At 47.2% G+C, this 22,702-nt stretch overlaps 1 protein-coding gene, 1 long non-coding RNA gene and 1 other non-coding gene across 3 annotated transcripts in view; all 3 read left to right on the top strand.

Annotated features, from left to right (window-relative positions):
* LOC116536618 overlaps positions 1–135 on the top strand; it is a 1,804-nt gene extending 1,669 nt beyond the window's left edge. The window contains exon 2 of the long non-coding RNA XR_004262726.1: positions 46–135. This is a non-coding gene — a long non-coding RNA (uncharacterized LOC116536618). The remainder of the gene's footprint in view (positions 1–45) is intronic.
* Positions 136–11,414: 11,279 nt separating this feature from the next.
* Positions 11,415–17,563, top strand: RPL39 (ribosomal protein L39). Its single transcript, XM_032258378.1, has 3 exons — positions 11,415–11,779; positions 13,863–13,966; positions 17,268–17,563. Exons 1-3 carry the CDS (start codon positions 11,777–11,779, stop codon positions 17,314–17,316), a joined length of 156 nt encoding a protein of 51 aa, XP_032114269.1. The 5' UTR covers positions 11,415–11,776; the 3' UTR covers positions 17,317–17,563.
* LOC116536659 lies at positions 16,399–16,528 on the top strand. Its single transcript, XR_004262751.1, has one exon. It is a non-coding gene; the product is annotated as a small nucleolar RNA SNORA69 (small nucleolar RNA).
* Positions 17,564–22,702: the final 5,139 nt, after the last annotated feature.

Here is a 22,702-nt window from a genome sequence, read left to right as displayed (position 1 = left end):
CCTAAAAGAGACAGAAACCCTGTTACAGTGAGGGGTGAATGGCAGGTGGGAAGTGGATGTATGGATTTGGAATTCATCTCTTTTTAGGTGGCCATTGAAGTCATGGCCACGGATTCTGTCACTTTATGGGGAGAGTGAAGTAGGAACAAAAGCAGACCTAGGGCCCTGCCTTAAAGAACTCTTAACAGGCCGGGCGCGGTGGCTCAAGCCTGTAATCCCAGCACTTTGGGAGGCCGAGGCGGGTGGATCACGAGGTCAAGAGATCGAGACCATCCTGGTCAACATGGTGAAACCCCGTCTCTACTAAAACTACAAAAAATTAGCTGGGCATGGTGGCGCGTGCTTGTAGTCCCAGCTACTCAGGAGGCTGAGGCAGGAGAATTGCCTGAACCCAGGAGGCGGAGGTTGCGGTGAGCCGAGATCGCGCCATTGCACTCCAGCCTGGAAAAAAAGAGCAAAACCCCCCCTAAAAAAAAAAAAAAAAAAAAGAACTCTTAACATTACATACAGGTAAAGAAGTATATCTACAAAGACAGAAGGAATAGCCAGAGAGTAGGAGAAAAACCAGAAGACTCTGGTATTAATCCAAGAGAAAGTGTTTCAAGGAGGAGGACTGGCCAACAGGGTTGGCCACTAAGACTACTAAAAATATGTTCGGGTGTGGTGGCTCACGCCTGTAATCCCAGCACTTTAAGAGACCTAGGCGGGCGGATCACTTGAGGTCAGGAGTTGGAGACCAGCCTGGCCAACATGGTGAAACCCCATCTCTACTAAAAATACAAAAATTAGCTGGGCATCGTGGTGCACGTCTGTAATCCCAGCTACTCGGGAGGCTGAGGAAGGAGAATCACTTAAACCCAGGAGGCAGAGGTTGCAGTGAGCCAAGAACGTGCCACTGCACTGCAGCCTGGGTGACAGAGCGAGACTGTGTTTCAAAAAAGCAGGCAAAAAAACAAAGTTAAAAAAAAGCAAAAAAAAAAAATTAGCCAGGTGTGGTGGCACAGGCCTGTGGTCCCAGCTACTCAGGAGGCTATGGCAGAAGAATTGCTTGAACTCCAGAAGAGGAGGTTGCAGTGAGCCAAGATCGCACCACTGAACTCCAGTCTGGGCAAGAGAACAGGACTCTGTCTTAAAAAAAAAAAAAAGAAGAGGGTGGGCGCGGTGGCTCACGCCTGTAATCCCAGCAGTTTGGGAGGCCGAGGCGGGCAGATCATGAGGTCAAGAAATCGAGACCATCCTGGCCAACATGGTGAAACCCAGTCTCTAAAAAAATAAAAAATAAGAAAGAAAGAAAGGGAGGGAGGGAGGGAGGGTCGGGCCAAGTGTGGTGGCTCACTCCAGTGCTTTGGGAGGCCAAGGCTAGTGGATCACTGAGGTAGGAAGTTCGAGACCAGCCTGACCAACATGGAGAAACTTCGTGTCTACTAAAAACACAAAAATTAGCTGGGCGTAGTGGTGCATGCCTGTAATCCGAGCTACTCAGGAGGCTGAGGCAGGAGAAACGGTTGAACCCAGGAGGCGGAGGTTGCAGTGAGCTGGGATCTCACCATTGCACTCCAGCCTGGGCAACAAGACTAAAATTCCGTCTCAAAAAAAAAAAGAGAAGGGGAGGGAGGGAGGAAGGGAGCAAGGAAGGAAGGAGACAAGCCTGGGCAACATAGTGACACCCTGTCTCTATTAAAAAAATATAAAATGTTGGCCTGGTACAGTGCCTCATGCCTGTAGTTCCAGCACTTTGGGAGGCCGAGGTGGGAAGATTGCTTGAGCTCAGGAGTTGAAGACCAGCCTGGGCAATACAGTGAGACCCCATTTCTTTAAAAAAAAAAAAAGTGCTGATTCATGCTACAACATGGATGAACCTTGAAAACATGCTAAGTGAAAGAAAGCAGACACAAAAAGCTATATATTATATGACTCAGTTTATATAAAATATCCACAATAGGCAAATCCACAGAGATGGAAAATAGATTAGTGGTTTTCTAGGGCTGAGAGAAGAGTGGGAATCAAAGAGTGACTGCTAGGCTGGACGTGGTGGCTCATGCCTGTAATCCCAAAACTTTGGGAGGCTGAGGTCAGGAGTTCGAGACTAGCCTGACCAACATGGTAAAACTCTGTCTCTACTAAAAATACAAAATTAGCAGGGCATGGTGGTGCATGCCTGTAATCCCAGCACTTTGGGAGGCTGAGGCAGGTGGATCACCTGAAGTCAGGAGTTTGAGACCAGCTGGGCCAACATGGTGAAACCCTGTCTCTAATAAAAATAAAAAATTAACCGACGGTGGTGGCGCATGCCCGTAATCCCAGCTACTTGGGATACTGAGGCAGGAGAATCACTTAAACCCCGGAGGTGGAGGTTGCAATGAGCCCAGATCATGCCACTGCACTCAAGCCTGGGTAACAGAGACTCCATCTCAAAAAAAATAAATAAATAAATAAGGCCGAACACGGTGGCTCATGCCTATAATCCCAGCATTTTGGGAGGCCAAGGTGGGTAGATCACAAGGTCAGGAGATCTAGACCAGCCTGGCCAATATAGTGAAACACCATCTCTACTAAAAATACAAAAATTAGCTGGGCATGGTGGTGTGTGCCTGTAGTCCCAGCTACTTGGGAGGCTGAGGCAGGAGAATTGCTTGAACCCGGGAGGTGGAGGTTGCAGTGAGCCGAGATTGCACCATTGCACTCCAGCCTGGGCTACAGAGTAAGACTCTGTCTCAAAAAATAAAAATAAAAAGTAAATAAATAAAATGGTGATTTTCATATTATGTGAATTATATCTCACTTAAAGAATGGGAGAGAAGGCCGGCCACGGTGGCTTATGCCTATAATCCTACCACTTTGGGAGGCCGAAGTGGGCAGATTCCCTGAGAAGTTTGGGAGTTTGAGACCAGCCTGACCAACATGGAGAAACCCCATCTCTACTAAAAATACAAAAATTAGCAGGACATGGTGGCACATGCCTGTAGTCCCAGCTACTCAGGGGGCTGAGGTGGGAGAATCGCTTGAACCTGAGAGGCAGAGGTTATGGTGAGCCGAGATCATGCCATTGCACTCCACCTTGGGCAACAGGAGGAAAAAACCTCTGTCTCTAAAAAAAAAAAAAAAAAAAAAAAGAATGGGAGAGAAGTTGGAAGCAATGAATGAAGACAAATCTTTCACATGGTTTTGTTGTAAAGGGACAGAGAAGTAGCTGGCAAGGGAGTTGGAGTATAGAGCAGTTTTTGTTTTGTTTTGAGATGGAATCTCACTCTGTTACCCAGGCTGGAATGCAGTGGCTCAATCTCAGCTCACTGCAACCTTCGTCTCCTGGATTCAAGCAATTCTTCTGCCTCAGCCTCCCGAGTAGCTGGGACCACATGTGCGTGCCACCACGCCCAGCTAATTTTTGTATTTTTAGTAGAGATGGAGTTTCACCATGTTGGTCAGGCTGGTGTTGAACTCCTGACCTTGTGATCCGCTGGCCTTGGCCTCCCAAAGTGCTGGGATTACTGGTGTGAGCTACCAGGCCAGGCAAGAGCGGCTTTTTAAAGATGACAGCATATTTATTTGTATGTTGAAGAGAATATCCAGTGAAAGGCAAGGACAGAAAGGGAAGACTAGCCAGACAGGGCTGTCGAATGGGTGAGAGAGGTTTGGATCTACGGCACAAGCAAGCGGACAGGCTGGACATAGCTCAAATGTTTCATCCACAATAATGGGAGGATGGGGGAATAGTTGAGTGGAGGTGCTGGCAGATAGCATGTGGTAGATGGGTTGTGGAAGTTCTCTTGTGATTGCTTAAATTTCCTCAGTAACTAGGAAGCCAGGTCCTCAACTGAATGTGAGAATGGAGGAAGAAGGGTTGCAGGTTTGAGGAGGGAGAGGAAAATCTTGACATAATTGTCTAGGCCAAGGCTCAGCAAATTACAGCCTATGGACCAAACCTGGCCACTGTGTGTTTTTGTACAGCCTGTGAGCTAAGAATGGTTTCTGTATTTTTCTTTTTCTTCTTCTTCTTTTTTTTTCTTTTTTTTTTTTTTGAGACAGTCTCACTCTGTTGCCCAGGCTACAGTGCAGTGGCACGATCTCGGCTCACTGCAACCTCTGCCTCCCAGGTTCAAGTGATTCTCCTTCCTCAGCCTCCTGAGTAGCTGGGACTACAGTCGTGCACCACCACGCCCGGCTAATTTTTGTATTTTTTAGTAGAAATGAGGTTTCACCATATTGGACAGGCTGGTCTCTAACTCCTGACCTCATGATCCGCTGGCCTCAGCCGCCCAAAGTGCTGGGATTACAAGCATGAGCCACCGCATCCAGCCATGGTTTCTGTATTTTTCAATGGTTGAAATAAATCAAGAGAGTATTTTGGTACTCATGACAATTCTATTGAATTCACATTTTAGTATCCGTAACTGAAGTTTTCTTGGAACCCAGCCACACCCATTCATTTACATACTGCCCAGCTGCTTTCAGCCTGCAACAGCAGAGCTGAATAGTCACAACAGACACTGTATATCATCTGCAAAGCCTAAAATATTTACTATCAGAAAAAGTTTGCTGGCTGGGCGCGGTGGCTCACACCTGTAATCCCAGCACTTTGGGAGGCCAAGGCAGTCAGATCACAAGGTCAGGAGTTTGAGACCAGCATGGCAAATATAGTGAAACCTTGTCTCTACTAAAAATATAAAATTAGCTAAGTGTGGTGGAGCACGCCTGTAATCGCAGCTACTCAGGAGGCTGAAACAGGAGAATTGCTTGAACCCGGGAGGTGGAGGCTGCAGCGAGCCAAGATTGTGTCACTGCACTCCAGCCTGGGTGAGACTCTATCTCAAAAAAAAAAAAGAAAAAAAAAAAAAAAAAGGCCGGGGCGGCGTCTCACGCCTAAACGTATGTAATCCCAGCACTTTGGGAGGCCGAGGCGGATGGATCACAAGGTCAGGAGTTTGAGATCAGCCTGGCCAATGTGGTGAAACCCTGTCTCTAGTAAAAATACAAAAATTAGCCGGGCATGGTGGCAGGCCCCTGTATTCCCAGCTACTTGGGAGGCTGAGGGAGTAGAATCACTTGAACCCGGGGGGTGGAGGTTGCAGTGAGCCAAGAGCGTGCCACTGCACTCCAGCCTGGGCGACAGAGTGAGACTGCATCTCAAAAAAAAAAACAAAAGAAAGAAAGAAATGTAGGGTTGTGGGGCAGCATTAAGGGCCCACTTTAAGTTAATGGTCATGAACTTGAATCGAGACTAGTTGGTTTCCTCCAGCCTCATTTGTCTGTCAGAGGTGCAATTCGTTGAGTAAGAGAATTGGATTTATCAGGGTTAGGGCTTCACCAAATGAGTACAAGTAAAGGCAAAGTGTGTATAGGCAAGGTGAGTGTTTGATGCAATTTAAGCTAAGTTAGGAGGGAAGGGAAGTCACAAAGGGGTGGCAGAGAGAAATGAGGAAAGGTGATAGGGATTGATGGTCTCATCAATGATGAATGGTCCCAGCGAGGTGGAAATAGCCTTAGTGTTGGGGCACTAGAGGAAGTGAGCTGTGAGGATAGGAGGCGGTGGTAAGAGAATGGGAGAATGCCATGGTCAAAAGTTTGACAGGGAACAGGTGGCTGGGTGTGGTGGACAAGATCACTGGAGAAGAGGAGGCCAAGGGTCTGGAAGTATCTACATGAATATTGAAATCACCAAGAACTGTGACAGGAGTAGTGTTTGAGAGAGTGACAGTAAGCCAGGAGCTAAATTAGCAAGGAATGAGAGGGAGAGACTCAAGGACTGGTAGGAGACTGCAACAACAACAAACAGTATCGTTGGCCGGGCGCGGTGGCTCACGCCTGTAATCCCAGCACTTTTCGAAGCCAAGGCGGGCAGATCACCTGAGGCTAGGAGTTGGAGACTAGCCTAGCCAACACGATGAAACCCCATCTCTACTGAAAATACAAAAAGTAGCCGGGCATGGTGGTGAGTGCTTATAATCCCAGTTACTCGGGAGGCTGAAGCAGGATAATTACCTGAACCCGGGAGGCACAGGTTGCAGTGAGCTGAGATTGTGCCACCGCACTCCAGCCTGGGCAATGGAGTGAGACTCCATTTCAAAAAAAAAAAAAAAAAAAAAGAACCACTAGATAGGCCGGGTACAGTGGCTCACACCTGTAATCCCAGCACTTTGGTGGGCAGAGTGGGGCCGATACCTTGAGGTCAGGAGTTCAAGACCAACATGGCCAACATATACCCCATCTCTACTAAAAACACAAATATTAGCTGGGTGTGGTGGCATGCGCCTATAGTCCCAGTCACTTGATAGGCTGAGGCACGAGACTCGCTTGAACCCAGGAGGTGGAGGTTGCAGTGAACCAAGATCACACCACTGCACTCCTCCAGCCTGGGTGACAGAGCAACACCCTGTCTCAAAAAAAAATGAAAAGGATCCACTAAATACAGTGACATGATCGGGCTTAGGTTTTAACAGGATCATTGGCTGCTGTGTTGAGAAGAAACAGTAGAGGAGCAGGGCCAGAGAAGGGGGAAGAGTTTGGAGGATTTTGCAGTAATCCAAGTGAGAGGTGAACCATGGTAAGGGAAATGAGGAGCACTGAATTCGAGCTACATTTGTGAGAAAGCTGACAGGATTTGCTTAGAGATTGGAGTAAGGGTGTAACAGAAAGAGAAGAATCAAGAGGGAGTTTCTATATAAAATGGCTTTTAAAACAAAGAACCAGCCGGGCGCGGTGGCTCAAGCCTGTAATCCCAGCACTTTGGGAGGCCAAGGCGGGTGGATCACGAGGTCAAGAGATCGAGACCATCCTGGTCAACATAGTGAAACCCCGTCTCTACTAAAAATACAAAAAATTAGCTGGGCATGGTGGCACGTGCCTGTAATCTCAGCTACTCAGGAGGCTGAGGCTGGCGAATTGCCTGAACCCAGGAGGCGGAGGTTACAGTGAGCCGAGATTGCACCATTGCGCTCCAGCCTGGGTAACAAGAGCAAAACTCCGTCTCAAAAAAAAAAAAAAAAAAAAAAAAAAGAACCAGTCTGTTAAAGAAGTCTACAAATTACGCCCGGTGCGGTGGCTCACACCTGTAATCCCAGCACTTTGGGAGGCCAAGGCGGTTGGATCACTTGAGGTCAGAAGTTTGAGACCAGCCTGGCCAACATGCTGAAACTCCGACTCTGAAAACCCGTCTCTACTAAAAATATGAAAATTAGCTGGGTGTGATGGCGGGTGCCTGTAATCCCAGCCACTCAGGAGGCTGAGGCAGGAAATCGCTTGAACCCGGGAGGTGGAGGTTGCAGTGAGCAGAGATCATGCCACTGCACTCCAGCCTAGGCGACAGAGCGAGACTCTGTCTAAAAAAAAATAAAGGAGAAAAAAAGAAGAAGTCTACAAATTGTTGGTCCCCAGAATAAATCTCAGACTCCTGGGCTGGCTCCGGGAAGTGCTGAATACCTGTTCTCAGCCTCTACACCTTTGCAAACATAATCGTCCCTCGGTATCCAAGAAGGATTGGTTCCAGGATCACTTTATTTTATTTTAAGACAAAGTTTAGCTCTTGTTGCCCAAGCTGCAGCGCAATGGTGCAATCTTGGCTCACCACAACCTCTGCCTCTCAGGTTCAAGCGATTCTCCTGTTTCAGCCTCCTGAGTAGCTGGGATTACAGGCATGCGCCACCACATCCGGCTAATGTTTTTATATATATTTTAGTAGAGATAAGGTTTCTCCATGTTGGTCAGGCTGGTCTCAAACTCCCGACCTCAGGTGATCCACCCACCTCAGCCTCCCAAAGTGCTGGTATTACAGGTGTGAGCCACCATGCCCAGTCCCAGGATCCCTTTGATACCAAAATCCACTGATATCAAAGTCCTGTATATAAAATGATGTAATATTTGCATATAACCTACACACATCCTCCTATATACTTTAAATCCAACTCTTGCTTACTTATAACACCTAATGTGTAAATGTTATGTAAATAGTTGTTATAATGTATTGTTTTTCATTTGTATTTATTTTTAGACATAGGGTCTCACTAATGTAGTAGGAGGATGGACTTGAACTCCTCGGATCAAGTAATCCTCCTGTTGCAGCCTCCCAAGTAGCTAGGACTATAGGTGCATGCTGCCACACCTGTCTATATTTGTATTATTTTTTATTGCTGTATCACTTTTTCCAACATTTTATTTTTGAGACAGGGTCTCACTCTGTTGCCCAGGCTGGAGTGTGGTGGTGCAATCTCAGCTCACTGCAACCTCCGCCTCCTGGGTTCAAGCAATTTCCTGCCTCAGCCTCCTGAATAGCTGGGATCACAGGCGTGTGCCACCATTCCCAGCTAATGTTTGTATGTTAGTAGAGACCTGGTTCCACCATGTTGGCCAGGCTGGCCTTGAACTCCTGCACTCAAGCAATCAGCCCACCATAGCCTCCCAAAGTGCTGGGATTACAGGTGCGAGCCATCATGCCTGACCATTTTTCCAAATGTATATTTTTTAACTTGGATTTTTATTGCTTATTGGTTTAACAGCAAGCATTTTCTTTCTGGTGATCAGAAGCAGCAGCAAATAAGTCTTTTTTTTTTTTTTTTTGAGACGGAGTTTCACTCTTATTACCCAGGCTGGAGTGCAATGGCGCGATCTCGGCTCACCGCAATCTCCGCCTCCCGGGTTCAGACAATTCTCCTGCTTCAGCCTCCTGAGTAGCCAGGACTACAGGCACGCGCCACCATGCCCAGCTGATTTTTTTGTATTTTTAGTAGAGACGGGGTTTCACCATGTTGACCAGGATGGTCTTGATCTCTTGACCTCGTGATCCACCCGCCTCGGCCTCCCAAAGTGCTGGGATTACAGGCTTGAGCCACCGCGCCCGGCCCCAAGCAAATAAGTCTTTAAGTACTTATATCAATCATCCTTTTAGTACTTACTGTTTTATAGAGCACTTCTTCCTCGTTTTCCTTCTACCTTTCATGCCACCCCTTCTCAGTTTTTTTTTTGAGACAGGGTCTCACTGTGTTGCCCAGGCTGGAGTGCAGTGGCACAATCATGGCTTACTGCAGCCTTGACCTCCTGGGCTCAAACGATCCTCCCTTCTCACCTTCCAAGCAGCTGGGGCTAATACAAAATTAGCTGAGCGTGCTGGTGCGTGCCTGTAATCCCAGCTACTCTGGAGGCTGAGGTGGGAGAATCGCTTGAACCCAGGAGGCGGAGGTTGTAGTGAGCCAAGATCACTCCACTGCACTCCAGCCTGGGCAACAGAGCAAGATTCCGTCTAAAAACAAAAACAAATACAAAAAACAAAACAAAACAAGTAGCTGGGGCTACAGGCACATGCCACCACACCCATTGACTCAATTTTGTATTTTTTTGTAGAGATGGAGTCTCACTATGTTGTCCAGGCTGGTCTAAAACTCCTGGCCTCAACTCATCCTCCTGCCTCAGCCTCCCAAAATGGTGGGATTACAGGTGTTAGCCACTGCGCCTGGCCCCTGCTTTGCTTTTCTTGATGACACCACGTTCTGATGTGCCATGTAATTTATATATTTGTTGTCTAACTCCCCACTATAATTAAACTAAATGAGGGCAGAGATTTTTTTTAGACCTTTGAATTTCTATTTATTTATTTATGTATGTATTTATTTATTTATTTATTATTATTTTTTTTTGAGACGGAGTTTCGCTCTTGTTACCCACACTGGAGTGCAATGGCGCGATCTCGGCTCACCGCAACCTCCGCCTCCTGGGTTCAGGCAATTCTCCTGCCTCAGCCTCCCCAGCAGCTGGGATTACAGGCACGCGCCACCATGCCCAGCTAATTTTTTGTATTTTTAGTAGAGACGGGGTTTCACCATGTTGACCAGGATGGTCTCAATCTCTTGACCTCGTGATCCACCCGCCTCGGCCTCCCAAAGTGCTGGGATTACAGGCTTGAGCCACCGCGCCCGGCCCTTATTTATGTATTTATTTATTTGGAGACAGAGTCTTGCTCTATTGCCCAGGCTGGAGTGCAAGTGTGGTTTCAGCTCACTGCAACCTTCACCTCCCAAGTAACTAGGATTACAGGCACGTGCCACCACGCATGGCTAATTTTTGTATTTTTAGTAGAGATGGGGTTTCACCATATTGGCCAGGCTGGTCTCGAACTCCTGACCTCGTGATCCACCCACCTCAGCCTCCCAAAGTGCTGGGATAATAGGCATGAGCCACCGTGCCCAGTCGAATTCTTGTTATTTTGAAATAATAAGATTCACAAGAAGTTGCAAAGAAGGGGACCGAGAGGCCCTGTGTACCCTTTATCTAGTCTTCCCCAGTGTTAGCATTTTGCATAACTGTACAATATCACGACCAGGAAATTCACATTGGCACAGTCCACAGAGCTTATTCAGATTTCATCAGTTATACATGTTCTCATCGGGGCAGGGGTGGGCAAGGGGGAGTTGTATAGAATTATTTTTCTTTTTTTTTTTTTTGAGTCAGAGTCTCACTCCGTCACCCAGGCTGGGGTGCAGTGATGGGATCTCTGCTCATTGCAACCTTCACCTCCCGGTTCAAGCAACTCCCCCGGTCTCAGCCTGCCAAGCAGCTTGGACTACTGGCTCATGCCACCACGCATGGCTAATTTTTGTATTTTTAATAGAGACGGGGTTTCACCATGTTGGTCAGGCTGGTCTCAAACTCCTGACCTCGTGATCCGCCTGCTTTGGTCTCCTAAAGTGCTGAGATTACAGGCGTGAGCCACCGCTCCTGGCAAATTCTATCATATGTGTAGCTTTGTGTAATTCCCACCACACACAAAAAAATCCAGAACCATACCATCACCACAAGACTCTACGTGGGGAGGGATTTTTGGTCAGATTTGTTTGCTCCTGTGCCCCCAGCACAAAGACCAGAACCTGACAGAATAGGTCCTCAAAATCTGTGGAGTTGAAAAGGCAGTAGAGGATAGTGGAGACAGCACAGACTCTGAAGCCTGGACCACCTGAGTCTGAGTACTGGCTGTGCAACCCAGTAGCTGTGTGACCTTGGGGACACAACTTAAACCTGTCCCTGCCACAGTTTCCTCTTCTGTAAAATGAGGATAATTAACCGTACTTAAACTTTGTAGTGTTGAGGATTCAAAGAGTCACTGGTAAGACATGTTAAACACACAGTGAGGTATGAATTAATACACGCAGACACGTAGTAACTATCAATTCCCATAAGCAGCGGTCACTGTTACTTTCATCCTTTTACATCACAACAGAACAGATAGTGCTAGGAGCCATAAGAAAGGTAAAAATTAACTATTACAACATTGTTGAACGGCTGACGGTCCCTTCCTACACTTCCCAGGCAGGTCGAAATGACTCGTAGCCCTCTGGGAAAAGGGCACTTGCTCTCCGCATGCCCAGCCCCGACTGGGCGTTCCCAGTCCCCGGCGCCCGGAGATGACGGACGCTTCCCTCGCCCTCCCTTAGGGTTAGTCCCGCCCAATCTGCTCTTTCGCTTTTTGGAAGGGCTTCTGCTTTGGCATTTATCACGGGCTGTCTGCCTCACTTACAAAGCAGGGTGCCCCTAGCACACTGCCGGGCCCCAGGGGGAACCCACTTGGGGAAGTGAAGCAAAGCGAATTGCGTGTGGCAGGAAGCAGCGCGCTTTCCCACGGCGCCACGGGAGCGCACGGATAGACTGATAGGCGCTGGGAAGAGGCGGTCGGCGCGCCGCGTCACCTTCCAAGCTCCGCCCGCCAGAAGCGCCTTCTAAGCTCGTTCTTCCGGTTGCCTTCTTCCTCTCTTCCTTTCTCCGCCATCGTGGTGTGGGCATTACTCCGTTTCTCGCCATGGTAAGTCCATCGGCCCCCATCGGGCCCGGGGTAGGTTCCCAAGACTCGAGGCCTCCGCCACGAAATGCCTGGGCCGCGCACAGCGTGGAGGGGCAGGAGCCTTTTAAAGTCTTTCACAAGAAAAGGTCGAGTTCGGCCACTGTTGTCTTCGTGGCCTGGAGGGAAGCTAGCGAGCCAGCAAGCAACCTGGAGAGGGACGGACTGCGCTGCGGCCGCGGATTCGAGGGGGCTCTTTGTTCGCCAGGCCGCTGCCGAGACGGGCAGGGATTCCGCTTTCCCTTCGCTTGTAGAGATCTCTGGTTCTGGAGGCGGGGTGTAGGGGATGGCAGCCGCCCCCGAAATCGCGGGCTGCCCGACCGTGGCTCGCGCATCGTGGAGGGTAATCAGGAGAGTAATATGGGCTACTGGTTTTCGAATAGGGTTGAACTTGGCGTGGAGAAGCGAACCACATGTTTAGATCCCAGGACTTCTGTTTACAGGACGTTTATTCGGAGACTAGAGCATCACCCCGTGGAAGCGCCTAGGACAAGGGGTATTTTGTGAACGTGTACATCATCCAGGCCTTCTTAGTAAATACCAGCAGCGGACCAGTCACTGTTTCACTGGGAAATATAAAATGTTGATTGATTTCTAGATATGGAGGCGATAAGTACTAGTATTTTATAGTTTGTTATTTGACAGAATTTACAACTACTGTGGACGGGGAGAAGGGGGTATAATCTTTGTCTCCCTTGTATTGGCTCCCATTATTATGCAAGGGTATGTTCGTCGAGGTTGGCCACGCATTAAACGTGTATCCGTGCCATTTTTGCAAGATTATTCTGTAAATTTGGGGAAGTATTGGGGTTGGCCTTCTATGACTGAAGGTCTTTATGAAAGCCAGAAGATGCCAACTAGAAATTGAGACAGTCATCCTTGGAAAAGTAAAAGTGACATTTCATTTATTTTTAAATTTAAAAGTTTATTTTTTTGGCCAGTGAAATTTAGCAGTGGGGCTAGAGTTACGATTAATATGGAAATGGCGAGTGAGGTCTTCTGAATGTCAGGGACTTTGCCTAAGTCTTAATTAGCCTCCCGATGACACTTGAAAATTATGTACCCTATTTTACAAAGTACAGCACTGAGACTTGTTGACTTGCAAGTGGTAGGTGGTTCTGTTTGACTCAAAGCTGTGTTCTTCCCAGGAAGCCAAGTTAGCCATTCCCAGTGTGGTCTGAGTCCTTGGGAGGACCACCTGGTAAACTGGAAGGTAGCCTCTGGCTGTGGAACAGAGAGGACCTGGGTTTGAATCCTGGTTCTGCACATTGATGCTCCGATTTTCTGCATGTTTCTTTTCTTTTTTCTTTTTTCTTTTTTTTTTTTTTTGAGACGGTGTCTTGTTCTGTTGCCCAGGCTGGAGTGCAGTGGCACGCTCTAGGCTCACAGCAACCTCCACCTCCAGTGTTCAGGCAATTCTCCTGCCTCAGCCTCCCAAGTAGCTGGGATTACAGGTGTGCACCACCTGGCTAATTTTTGTATTTTTAAGTAGAGACCAGGTTTCACCATGTTGGTCAGGCTGGTCTTAAACCCCTGACCTCATGATCTGCCCAGCTTCTGCATGTTTCTTAACCTCCTGATTCTACTTATTTTTTGAGACAAAGTGTCTCTCTGTCGCCCAGGCTGGAGTGCAGTGGTGCAGTCTCTGCTCACTACAACCTCTGCTTCCCAGGTTCAAGCGATTCTCCTGCCTCAGCCTCCCGAGTAACTGGGACTACAGGTGTGCACTACCACAACCAGCTAATTTTTGTATTTTTAGTAGAGATATGTTGGCCAGCATGGTCTCTTGACCTCATGAGTGCTGGGATTATAGGCGTGACTTACCGCACCCACCCTCCTTCTACTTATTTTTATTTGAACTGTGGAAACTGATATCTGCCTCCAGAGAAGTTGTAAGGGTCAGAGGCTTGTCTTGGTGGCTTAGCATTGAGAAGATTTGGGGACCGGGGTATGTGTTAAGCACTCAAATATTGGTTCGAAGGAGTTGTTTGAATCATTTGGGCATGCTGTAATATCATTGTCTAAACTGATTGCATTTTCTTCCCAGTCTTCTCACAAGACTTTCAGGATTAAGCGATTCCTGGCCAAGAAACAAAAGCAAAATCGTCCCATTCCCCAGTGGATTCGGATGAAAACTGGTAATAAAATCAGGTAAGACCCTCCATCATACTGCTTGTATTTTGTGAAATGTAAGAGGCGCTGTGCCTGGCCAAGGTTACTTTTTGAGTATAAATACATGATTACAATTACATGCTATCCAATCCATCCTCTGACATCAATCTCAAATTCCTTTTTAAAAACATACTATGCCAGGCGTGACAGCTCACCCCTGTAATCCCAGCACTTTAGGAGGCTGAGGTGGCTGGATCACAAGGTCAACAGTTTGAGACCAGCCTGGGCAACATGGAGAAACCCCGTCTCTACTAAAAATACAAAAATTAGCCAGGCACGGTGGCATACACCTGAAATCCCAACTACTGGGGAGGCTGAGGCAGGAAAATTGCTTCAACCCGGGAGGCAGAGGTTGCAGTGAGCTGAGATGGCACCACTGAACTGTATGTAGCCTGAGCGACAGAGCAAGACTTCCCGTCTCAAATAAACAAACACATTTCTTTTGTTTCTGTACTGCATCCAGCCCAAAGCTGGGCTTAGGGGCAGACACTTTTCCAGTACTTGTTAATTTCCTGGCCATCTTCAGTCTGAGCTAGGTTATAAGGTGGAAGGCTGTCTTATACACATCCTGGGGGGGAAGACCTAGTCAGTGTTTTTCGGCTTTTTGGTGGGTTTTTGTTTTTTGAGACAGGATCTTGTTCTGTCTTATTATTTTATATATATATGTGTATAGATATATATTATTATTTTTTTAAAGACAGGGTTTCACCATGTTGGTCAGGCTGGTCTTGAACTCCCGACCTCAGGTGATCTGCCCACCTTGGCCTCTAAAGTGGATTACAGGCGTGAGCCACCACACCCAGCCTTGTTCTGTCTTATATGCTGCGTTGGCACTATCACTGCAGCCTCTGCCTACCAGAGTTGCTCATTGCAGCCTTTACATACCAGGCTCAAGTGACCCTCCCACCTCAGCCCTCTGAGTAGTTGGGGCTACAGGCACATGCCACTACACCTGGCTAATTTTTAAATTTTTTGTAGAGGTGGAGTCTCTATGCTGCCCAGGCTGGCCTTGAACTGAGCTCAAGCAATCCTGTCTCGGCCTACCAAAGTGCAGAGGATTACAGGTGTGAACCATCGCACCTAGCCCAGTTTTTAAAATATTTCTCTTTTCTAAAGAGAGACTGGAAAACCGCTGTCTACTGCAGAAGTACTTGAATTAATTATTTCAAGGGAAAAACATTAGAATTGCTATGAAGGACCTCCAAGTGTCAGCTAGACTAACTCCAGGGAAAGCGTCTTTTTCAGCCCATCGATCTTTGGACCTGATGGGCCTTGGGACAGGTCTTAAAAGGAGGAAAATTAAGCATCAAAAATCAGTGAGAGATGTCCAAGGTTCAGCAGTCGTGCTCTCTCACCTAGGCTGAGTGCAGTGGTGTGACCCTCACGCAGTCTGAGTAGCTGGGACTGCAGGCCCAAGCTGACACTAGGATGAGCCTAGTAATTGGGTCTCTCTTGAAAGACACTGAAAGCTCAAGAGTTTCTAGTTAGAAGTAGGCACTCTTTTTTTTTTTTAATTTATTTTTTAAAAGGCTAGTCAAGTGAAGCAGTGGGAGTGGAGAAGGAACAAATCTGTAACTGGTTGTGATCAATTAGTTGTAAACACCACTGCACTCGGACCAGCCAGAACTAGGCACTCTTGAAACTAGTTAGAACTTGATTTGACTTGTATGGCAAACCTAGTGGGATTGGTTTGCTAAGAAGACTTAGGTGTGGCTTGTTAGGGCTGAAGTTGAGGGCCCATTTCCTTAGTTCATTTAGCCAGTTAGATGTGAAAATTGCCACCCATTGTAATGTTACGAGTTAGTTAATTGCTTACCTTTTGTTCATGGATACTAAACACTGTCCTTTATTATTTGATCCATTTACATGAACATTGTATTCTATGTGTCTGGCCTGACTGGTGGGACCTGCTTTATAGGTTGTGGAGAATGAAAGAAGTATATATAAGCCAGGCACAGTGCCTCATACCTGTATTTGTAGCACTTTGGAAGAGGCCAAGGTAGGATTGCTTTAGGCCAGAAATTTGAGACCAGTCTGGGCAACATAGGGAGACTCCAGTCTCCCAGTCTCTACCAAAAAAATTAATTAGCCAGGCTTGGTGGCACGTGTTTGTAGTCCTAATTACTTAGGAGGCTGAAGTGGGAGAATCACTTGAGCCCAGGAGTTGAGAGGCGGCAGTGAGCTGTGATCTGGCTACTGTATTGCAGCCTGGGCAACAGTGTGACCCTGTCACGAAAAAAAAATGTATGTAAAACTCAATGTCTAGTTCAATAAATAACCTGCTGTAAAACTCTGTGGTCTTCTAGAATTGGGAAGGTATTTTGTATGTAGGATTATACCCTTGACCCAGAGAATTCACCCAATGGAATGATATTCATTGTCTCAGCTACCTTCCAGCTTTAAAACTATTGAAAGCAGGTTGCAATTACAGTGCTTCATTTTGTGGAAGTACTGCCATTATCCTGCTGAAAGAAAAGCCGTGTTAATCATTTTTGATTTTGCCTTTGAGGGTAAAATCATGAGAGATTGACATGGACAATTCTGGGATTGCTGTTCCCCTGCAGCAGACGTGAATGGGGGAGTTAATTGATTGTAAAGATCATGCGAGGCTGGGCGCCATGGCTCACACATGTAATCCCAGCACTTTGGGAGGCCAGGCTGGTGGATCACGAGGTCAGGAGTTCAAGATCAGCCTGGCCAAGATGGTGAAACCCCGTCTCTACTAAAAGTACAAAAATTAGCTGGGTGTGGTGACGCACACCTGGAGTCCCAGTTATTCGGAAGGCTGAGGCAGGAGAGTCGCTTGAACCTGGGGGGCGATGGTTGCAGTGAGCTGAGATTGTGCCACTGCACTCCAGCCTGGGTGACAGCGAGACACTCTCAAAAAAAAAATAAAAAAAAAAAAATAAAAAAAAAAAAAATAAACCACATGCAGGAGGTTTTATGTGTGTGTGACCCATTATGAGGGCGTTCAGAATGTCTGTTTACCCCCAGGTCCACTGAATCAAAAGTGCGTGCAGGTACACTTGGAGAGCGGGCTTCCCCACTATTTTGATCCCAGTTAAGAGCCTAGCTTTGAATCATTTGGAGAGGATAAAACTTGGCTTGGCTAGTTTTTGAACACATAGGGAATCATTTTTTTAACTTTCCAGAAAGAGCTCCAAACTTGTTAAAGGAGGGAAAAGTGGTACCCTTTGTATTTTGCGGTTCTGAAAAGGTGTGAATGGGAAAAGCTAAACTGTGCGACTTCCTTTGTAACTGGACATTTTTTTCTGTTTAGGTACAACTCCAAAAGGAGACATTGGAGAAGAACCAAACTTGGTCTGTAAGAAATTACACATGTGATGGCACACATATTTATGCTGTCTGTAGGTCACAGTCGTGTTACCAAATCAAGCTGAAAAATGTCACCGCCATCTGGAGAAGTTTGAACAGTTTCCTTTCTGTATCTGTTATGAAGGCATTAGTACAACGCACAGTGCTTCCATTATTCATGTTAAAAAAAAAAAAAAACAAGGTTTTGGTTGCCTGGGTTCAGTAATAAATATGTGAGACCTTTCACTTCTATTGCTGTTGTGTTGTGGTTTGTGACGTACTGAAATCTCCCTTCCCTGCCAAACCTTACAGCATTATCCAGTAGAACTTTCTGCAATGATAGAAATGTTCTCTGTTTGCCATGTGCTTGAAGTGTGTTTAGTGTAAAGGACTAATTCTGTGATTTTTTTTTTGAGACTGAGTTCTTACACCATGATCATTTCACCAGGTTGACCAAGCTGGTCTCAAAACTCCTGACCTTGTGACCCGCTCAGCTTGGCCTCCCAGTGTGAACCACTGCACCTGGCCTTGTAAATTTTACTTAATGTGACTAGTGGCTCCTACACCTTCTGTTTTATTTTTTGAGGCAGAGTTTCACTCTTGTCGCCCAGGCTGGAGTGCAATGGCATGCTCTCGGCTCACTGCAACCTCCACCTTCCAGGTTCAAGTGATTCTCCTGCCTCAGCCTCCCAAGTAGCTGGGATTACAGGCGACTGCCACCATGCCAGCTAATATTTTTGTATTTTTAGTAGAGATGGTATTTGACCATGTTGGCCAGGCAGGTCTCCACCTCCTTACCTCAGGTGATCCACCTGACTCGGCTTTCCAAAGTGCTGGGATTACAGGTGTGAGCCACCGCATCTGGCCAGTTTCTACATTTTTAAGTAGTTGAAAGAATATTTTATGCCATTTTAAAACAAAAATTTCTGGCCAGGCATGGTGGCTCACGCCTGTAATCCAAGCACTTTGGAGGCCAAGGCAGGTGGATCACCTGAGGTCGGGAGTTCAAGACCAGCCTGACCAACATGGTGAAACCCTGTCTTTAACAAAAAAAATTTCTGTCTGTATAAAATGTTGTTTCACAGCCATATGCATCATTTGCATATTATGTATGTAAATACACCCTAATGCATAGAGGTCATGTGGCCTGCAAAGCCTAAAATATTTATTCTTTGCTCTTTATGCAAAAGGAGGACTCAGGAGAGTTCACTATTGCTTTAAAAAATCTAGGTTAAGGCCGGATGCAGTGGCTCACGCCTATAATCCCAGCACTTTGGGAGGCCGCAGCTGATGGATTGCCTGAGATCAGGAGTTCGAGACGAGCCTGGGCAACATGGTGAAACCCCATCTCTACTAAAATACAAAAAATTAGCTGGGTGTGGTGGTGTGCACCTGTAATCCCAGCTACCTGGGAGGCTGAGACAGAATTGCAAGAACCCCGGTGGAGGTTGCAGTGAGCCAAGATCGCGTCACTGCATTCCAGCCTGGGCAACAGAGGGAGACTCTGTCTCAAAAAAAAAAATCTGGCCAGGCGCGGTGGCTCAAGCCTGTAATCCCAGCACTTTGGGAGGCCGAGGCGGGTGGATCACAAGGTCAAGAGATCGAGACCATCCTGGTCAACATGGTGAAACCCCGTCTCTACTAAAAATACAAAAAAATCAGCTGGGCATGGTGGCGCATGCCTGTAGTCCCAGCTACTCAGGAGGCTGAGGCAGGAGAATTGCCTGAACCCAGGAGGCAGAGGTTGCGGTGAGCCGAGATCGCGCCATTGCACTCCAGCCTGGGTAACATGAGTGAAACTCCGTCTCAAAAAAAAAAAAATAAATAAATAAATAAATAAATAAATCTAGGTTAGTTGTTGACATTGTAACAGGTAATGGCATTGCCTGACTTAAAAGCTACAGCTGAGTGAATGTGCAGTGGAAATCTTGTGGGTTTGAGCTTTTACCTGGTTAGTTCCGCTTCTGATACCCCTTGCAGTTTACCTGGCTGAAGTATCACCAGAGAATTGTTTCACATCTCAACCACTAGCAGCTTCAGATTTAGAGAGATGATACAGTAGCAAATTATTGGCCACCTGTGTGTCACGCACTGTTCTATGTACTTGGGATTCATTGGTTGATAGACAAATTATGTGGCATGTTAAGTGGTAAGAGTGAATAGGCCAATATACAAACCTTAGCAGACCTTTTCTGTAGAAAAGGTGAGGGAACAAAGCTTCCCCCAATTACCAGTGGAATTAGGATTGAAACTGCCACAGCAAGGGAAAGAACAGGGTTTGGCTGCAATCCCCTGCCCAGTCAATAGGGGGCCTGTGCTGCCTGGACACAGCCGAAAAGGCAGATGGCAGCAGATATGGGCTGCTGCATAAAGTATGCAAGTGGTAAAGGTGGGAATACCCAGCAAAGGAGGCCCTGCCTACAACCACACTAGGAGGTTCAGATGAAAGCAGTTCCAGCTGGGCACAGTGGCTCATGCCTGTAATCCGAGCACTTTGGGAGGCCAAGGCACATGGATCACCCGAGGTCAGGAGTTTGAGACCAGCCTTGCCAACGTTGTGAAGCCCCGTCTCCTAAAAGTACAAAAATTAGCCGGGTGTGGTGGTGCATGCCTGCAGTCCCAGCTACTCTTGAGGCTGAGACAGGAGAATTGCTTGGACCCAGGAGGCGGAGGTTGTAGTGAGCCGACACAGCCCCACTGCACTCCAGCTTGGGCAACAGAGCGAGATTCTCTCAAAAAAACAAAAAGCAATTCCTAAGAGCACTGTGCTCACCAGAAGTGTGAAGAATGAGCTCCAGAATACCAAGGAACTTAGGAGCTTTTAAAGGGATCTTTGGAACCTATCTCCTGAACCCCTAGACGGCAATTTTTTTTCTTTTCTTTTTTCTTTTTTTTTTTGAGATGGAGTCTCGCCCTGTCGCCCAGGCTGGAGTGCAAAGGTGCAATCTTGGCTCACTGCAACCTCCAGCTCCTCGGTTCAAGCGATTCTCCTGCCTCAGTTTCCCAAGTAGTTGGGATGACAGGCTCCCACCACTGTGCCCAGCGAATTTTTGTATTCTTTTTAGTAGAGACAGGTTTTGCCATGTTGGTCAGACTGGTCTCGAATTCCTGACCTCAGGTGATCCACCTGCCTTGGCCTCCCAAAGTGCTGGGATTACAGGTGTGAGCCACTGTACCTGGCCCAACTGCAAATATTTTTTCTTATTGCATCAGTGATGCCTTCATATTAAAAGAAAGCTGCCACTGTGAACAGCAGTTGGTAAACATTAACATACTTAAAAATGTTACTCAAGCCTGGCTCAGTGGCTCACCTGTAATCCCAGCACTTTGAGGGACTTAGGTGGGTGGATCGATTTAGCTCAGGGGTTCAAGCCCAGCCTGGACAACATGGCAAAACAAAAAAAAAATTAGCCAGGCAGGGTGGAGTGCACCTGTGTCCTAGCTGCCCTTGAGGTTGAAGTGGAATGATCACCTGAGCCTGGAAGGTTGAGGCTGCAGTGAACCATGATCACGCCACTGGACTCCAGCCTGGGTAACAGAGTGAGACCCTGTCTCAAAAAAGGTTACTCAAGTCCAAAGCAGAAGGACTTGATAAAATTAACTGACAGTCACAAGACAGGGAAATTTCTAACCATTTCAGAGCATTAGAAAGCAGTCTTGTGTTTCAGAGCAGGTTGGGTGTTTGTTAACTGAGCCCAAGGAGGTCAAGTGACAAGGCCAAGGTCTAATTAATGGCATCGCCAGCTTTCCCTACAGACCTCAAATAGGTAGGATTAGGATTTGGAGAAGAGGAAAATGACATGGACACGGGATTAGCCGTGTGTAAGGGGTTTATTTTTATTTTTTAATTTTTATTGTTTTTTAAATGGATCTCACTCAGCCACCCAGGCTGGAGTGCAATGGCACATTCTTGGCTCACTGCAACTCCACTTCCCGGGTTCAAGAGATTCCCCAGCCTCAGCATCCCGAGTAGCTGGGATTACAGGCCTGTGCCACCATGCCCGGCTAATTTTTGTGTCATTTTTAGTAGAGATGGGGTTTCACCATGTTGGCCAGGCTGGTCTTGAGCTCCTGACCTCAGGTGATCTGCCTGCCTCGGCCTCCCAAAGTGCTGGGATTACAGGCGTGAGCACCGCGCCCGACCAAGGGGTTTATTTGGAGCCCAGGAGTTGAAAGCTGTGGGGCCTGTATCCAGTGGACCGTTGCTGTCTTGTACAGTTGCCAGTACCTGTTTCCCCATCTGTGAAGGGAGTTGGATTAGATCAGTGCATCCTGAAGGGAGGAATGGGAAATTGCAATATAGTTTAAGATTTCAGAAAGGTACTGAAATAGTACATTGACCTTCAAGAAGTGAAGCATTAGATGACACGTTTTGAAAGACAGGAAGTCACTGCTGTGGTGACACTGCCCATCCCTTGACCTACTGAGAGGCAGGCAGCAGCCTGGTGGTTGAGTTTGCTGCTGTCTGTGTATCACCAGACTATAGTCTGGATTTATCAAACCCTGCCCTCAGGCTGGGCGCGGTGATTCAGGCCTGTAATCCCAGCACTTTGGGAGGCCAAGGCAGGTGGATCATTTGAGGTCAGGAGTTCGAGAACAGCCTGGTCAACATGGTGAGACCCTGTCTCTACTAAAAATACAAAAGTTAGCCAGGTGTGGTGGCACATGCCTGTGGTCCCAGCTACTCAGGAGGCTGAGGCAGGAGAATCGCTTTAACTTGAGAGATGGAGGCTGCAAGTGAGCCGAGATCTCTCCATTGCACTCCAGCCTGGGCAACAGAGTGAGACTCCATCTCAAAAAACAAATAAATAAAAACAGGCAGGCTCACACCTGTAATCCCAGCACTTTGGGAGGCCGAGGCAGGCGGATCACAAGGTCAGGAGATCAAGACCATCCTGGCCAAGGTGGTGAAATACCATCTCTACTAAAAATACAAAATATGGGCCGGGCGCGGTGGCTCAAGCCTGTAATCCCAGCACTTTGGGAGGCCGAGGCGGGTGGATCACGAGGTCAAGAGATCGAGACCATCCTGGCCAACATGGTGAAACCCCGTCTCTACTAAAAATACAAAAAATCAGCTGGGCGTGGTGGCGCGTGCCTGTAATCCCAGCTACTCAGGAGGCTGAGGCAGGAGAATTGCCTGAACCCAGGAGGCGGAGGTTGCGGTGAGCCGAGATCGCGCCATTGCACTCCAGCCTGGGTAACAAGAGCGAAACTCCGTCTCAAAAAAAAAAAAAAAAAAAAAAAAAAAAAAAAAAAATACAAAATATGGCATGTGGGTAAAGCCCAATTACGAGTTGTCTTCTGGGTAAGCTCTCCTTCTCTGGACTCGCTCTATTAGAGGAGGCATTGTTTTCTGGGTGGCTGAACATGCACTAATGGGAAGACGGACAAAATTTT

This window comes from Sapajus apella, unplaced genomic scaffold, assembly GCF_009761245.1.
Source record: "Sapajus apella isolate SASKATOON/1434 unplaced genomic scaffold, GSC_monkey_1.0 scaffold102, whole genome shotgun sequence".
In the NCBI taxonomy this organism is placed as follows: Eukaryota; Metazoa; Chordata; class Mammalia; order Primates; family Cebidae; genus Sapajus; species Sapajus apella.
The sequence above is the reverse complement of the archived record's forward strand: the minus strand, read 5'-3'. Positions and strand labels throughout refer to the sequence as shown.

Excerpts from the sequence above, each read along its gene's own strand:
- RPL39 (XM_032258378.1), top strand. Across the intron at positions 13,967-17,267 it reads AAAACTGGTAATAAAATCAG|GTACAACTCCAAAAGGAGAC; the intron begins GTAAGACCCTCC and ends TTTTCTGTTTAG.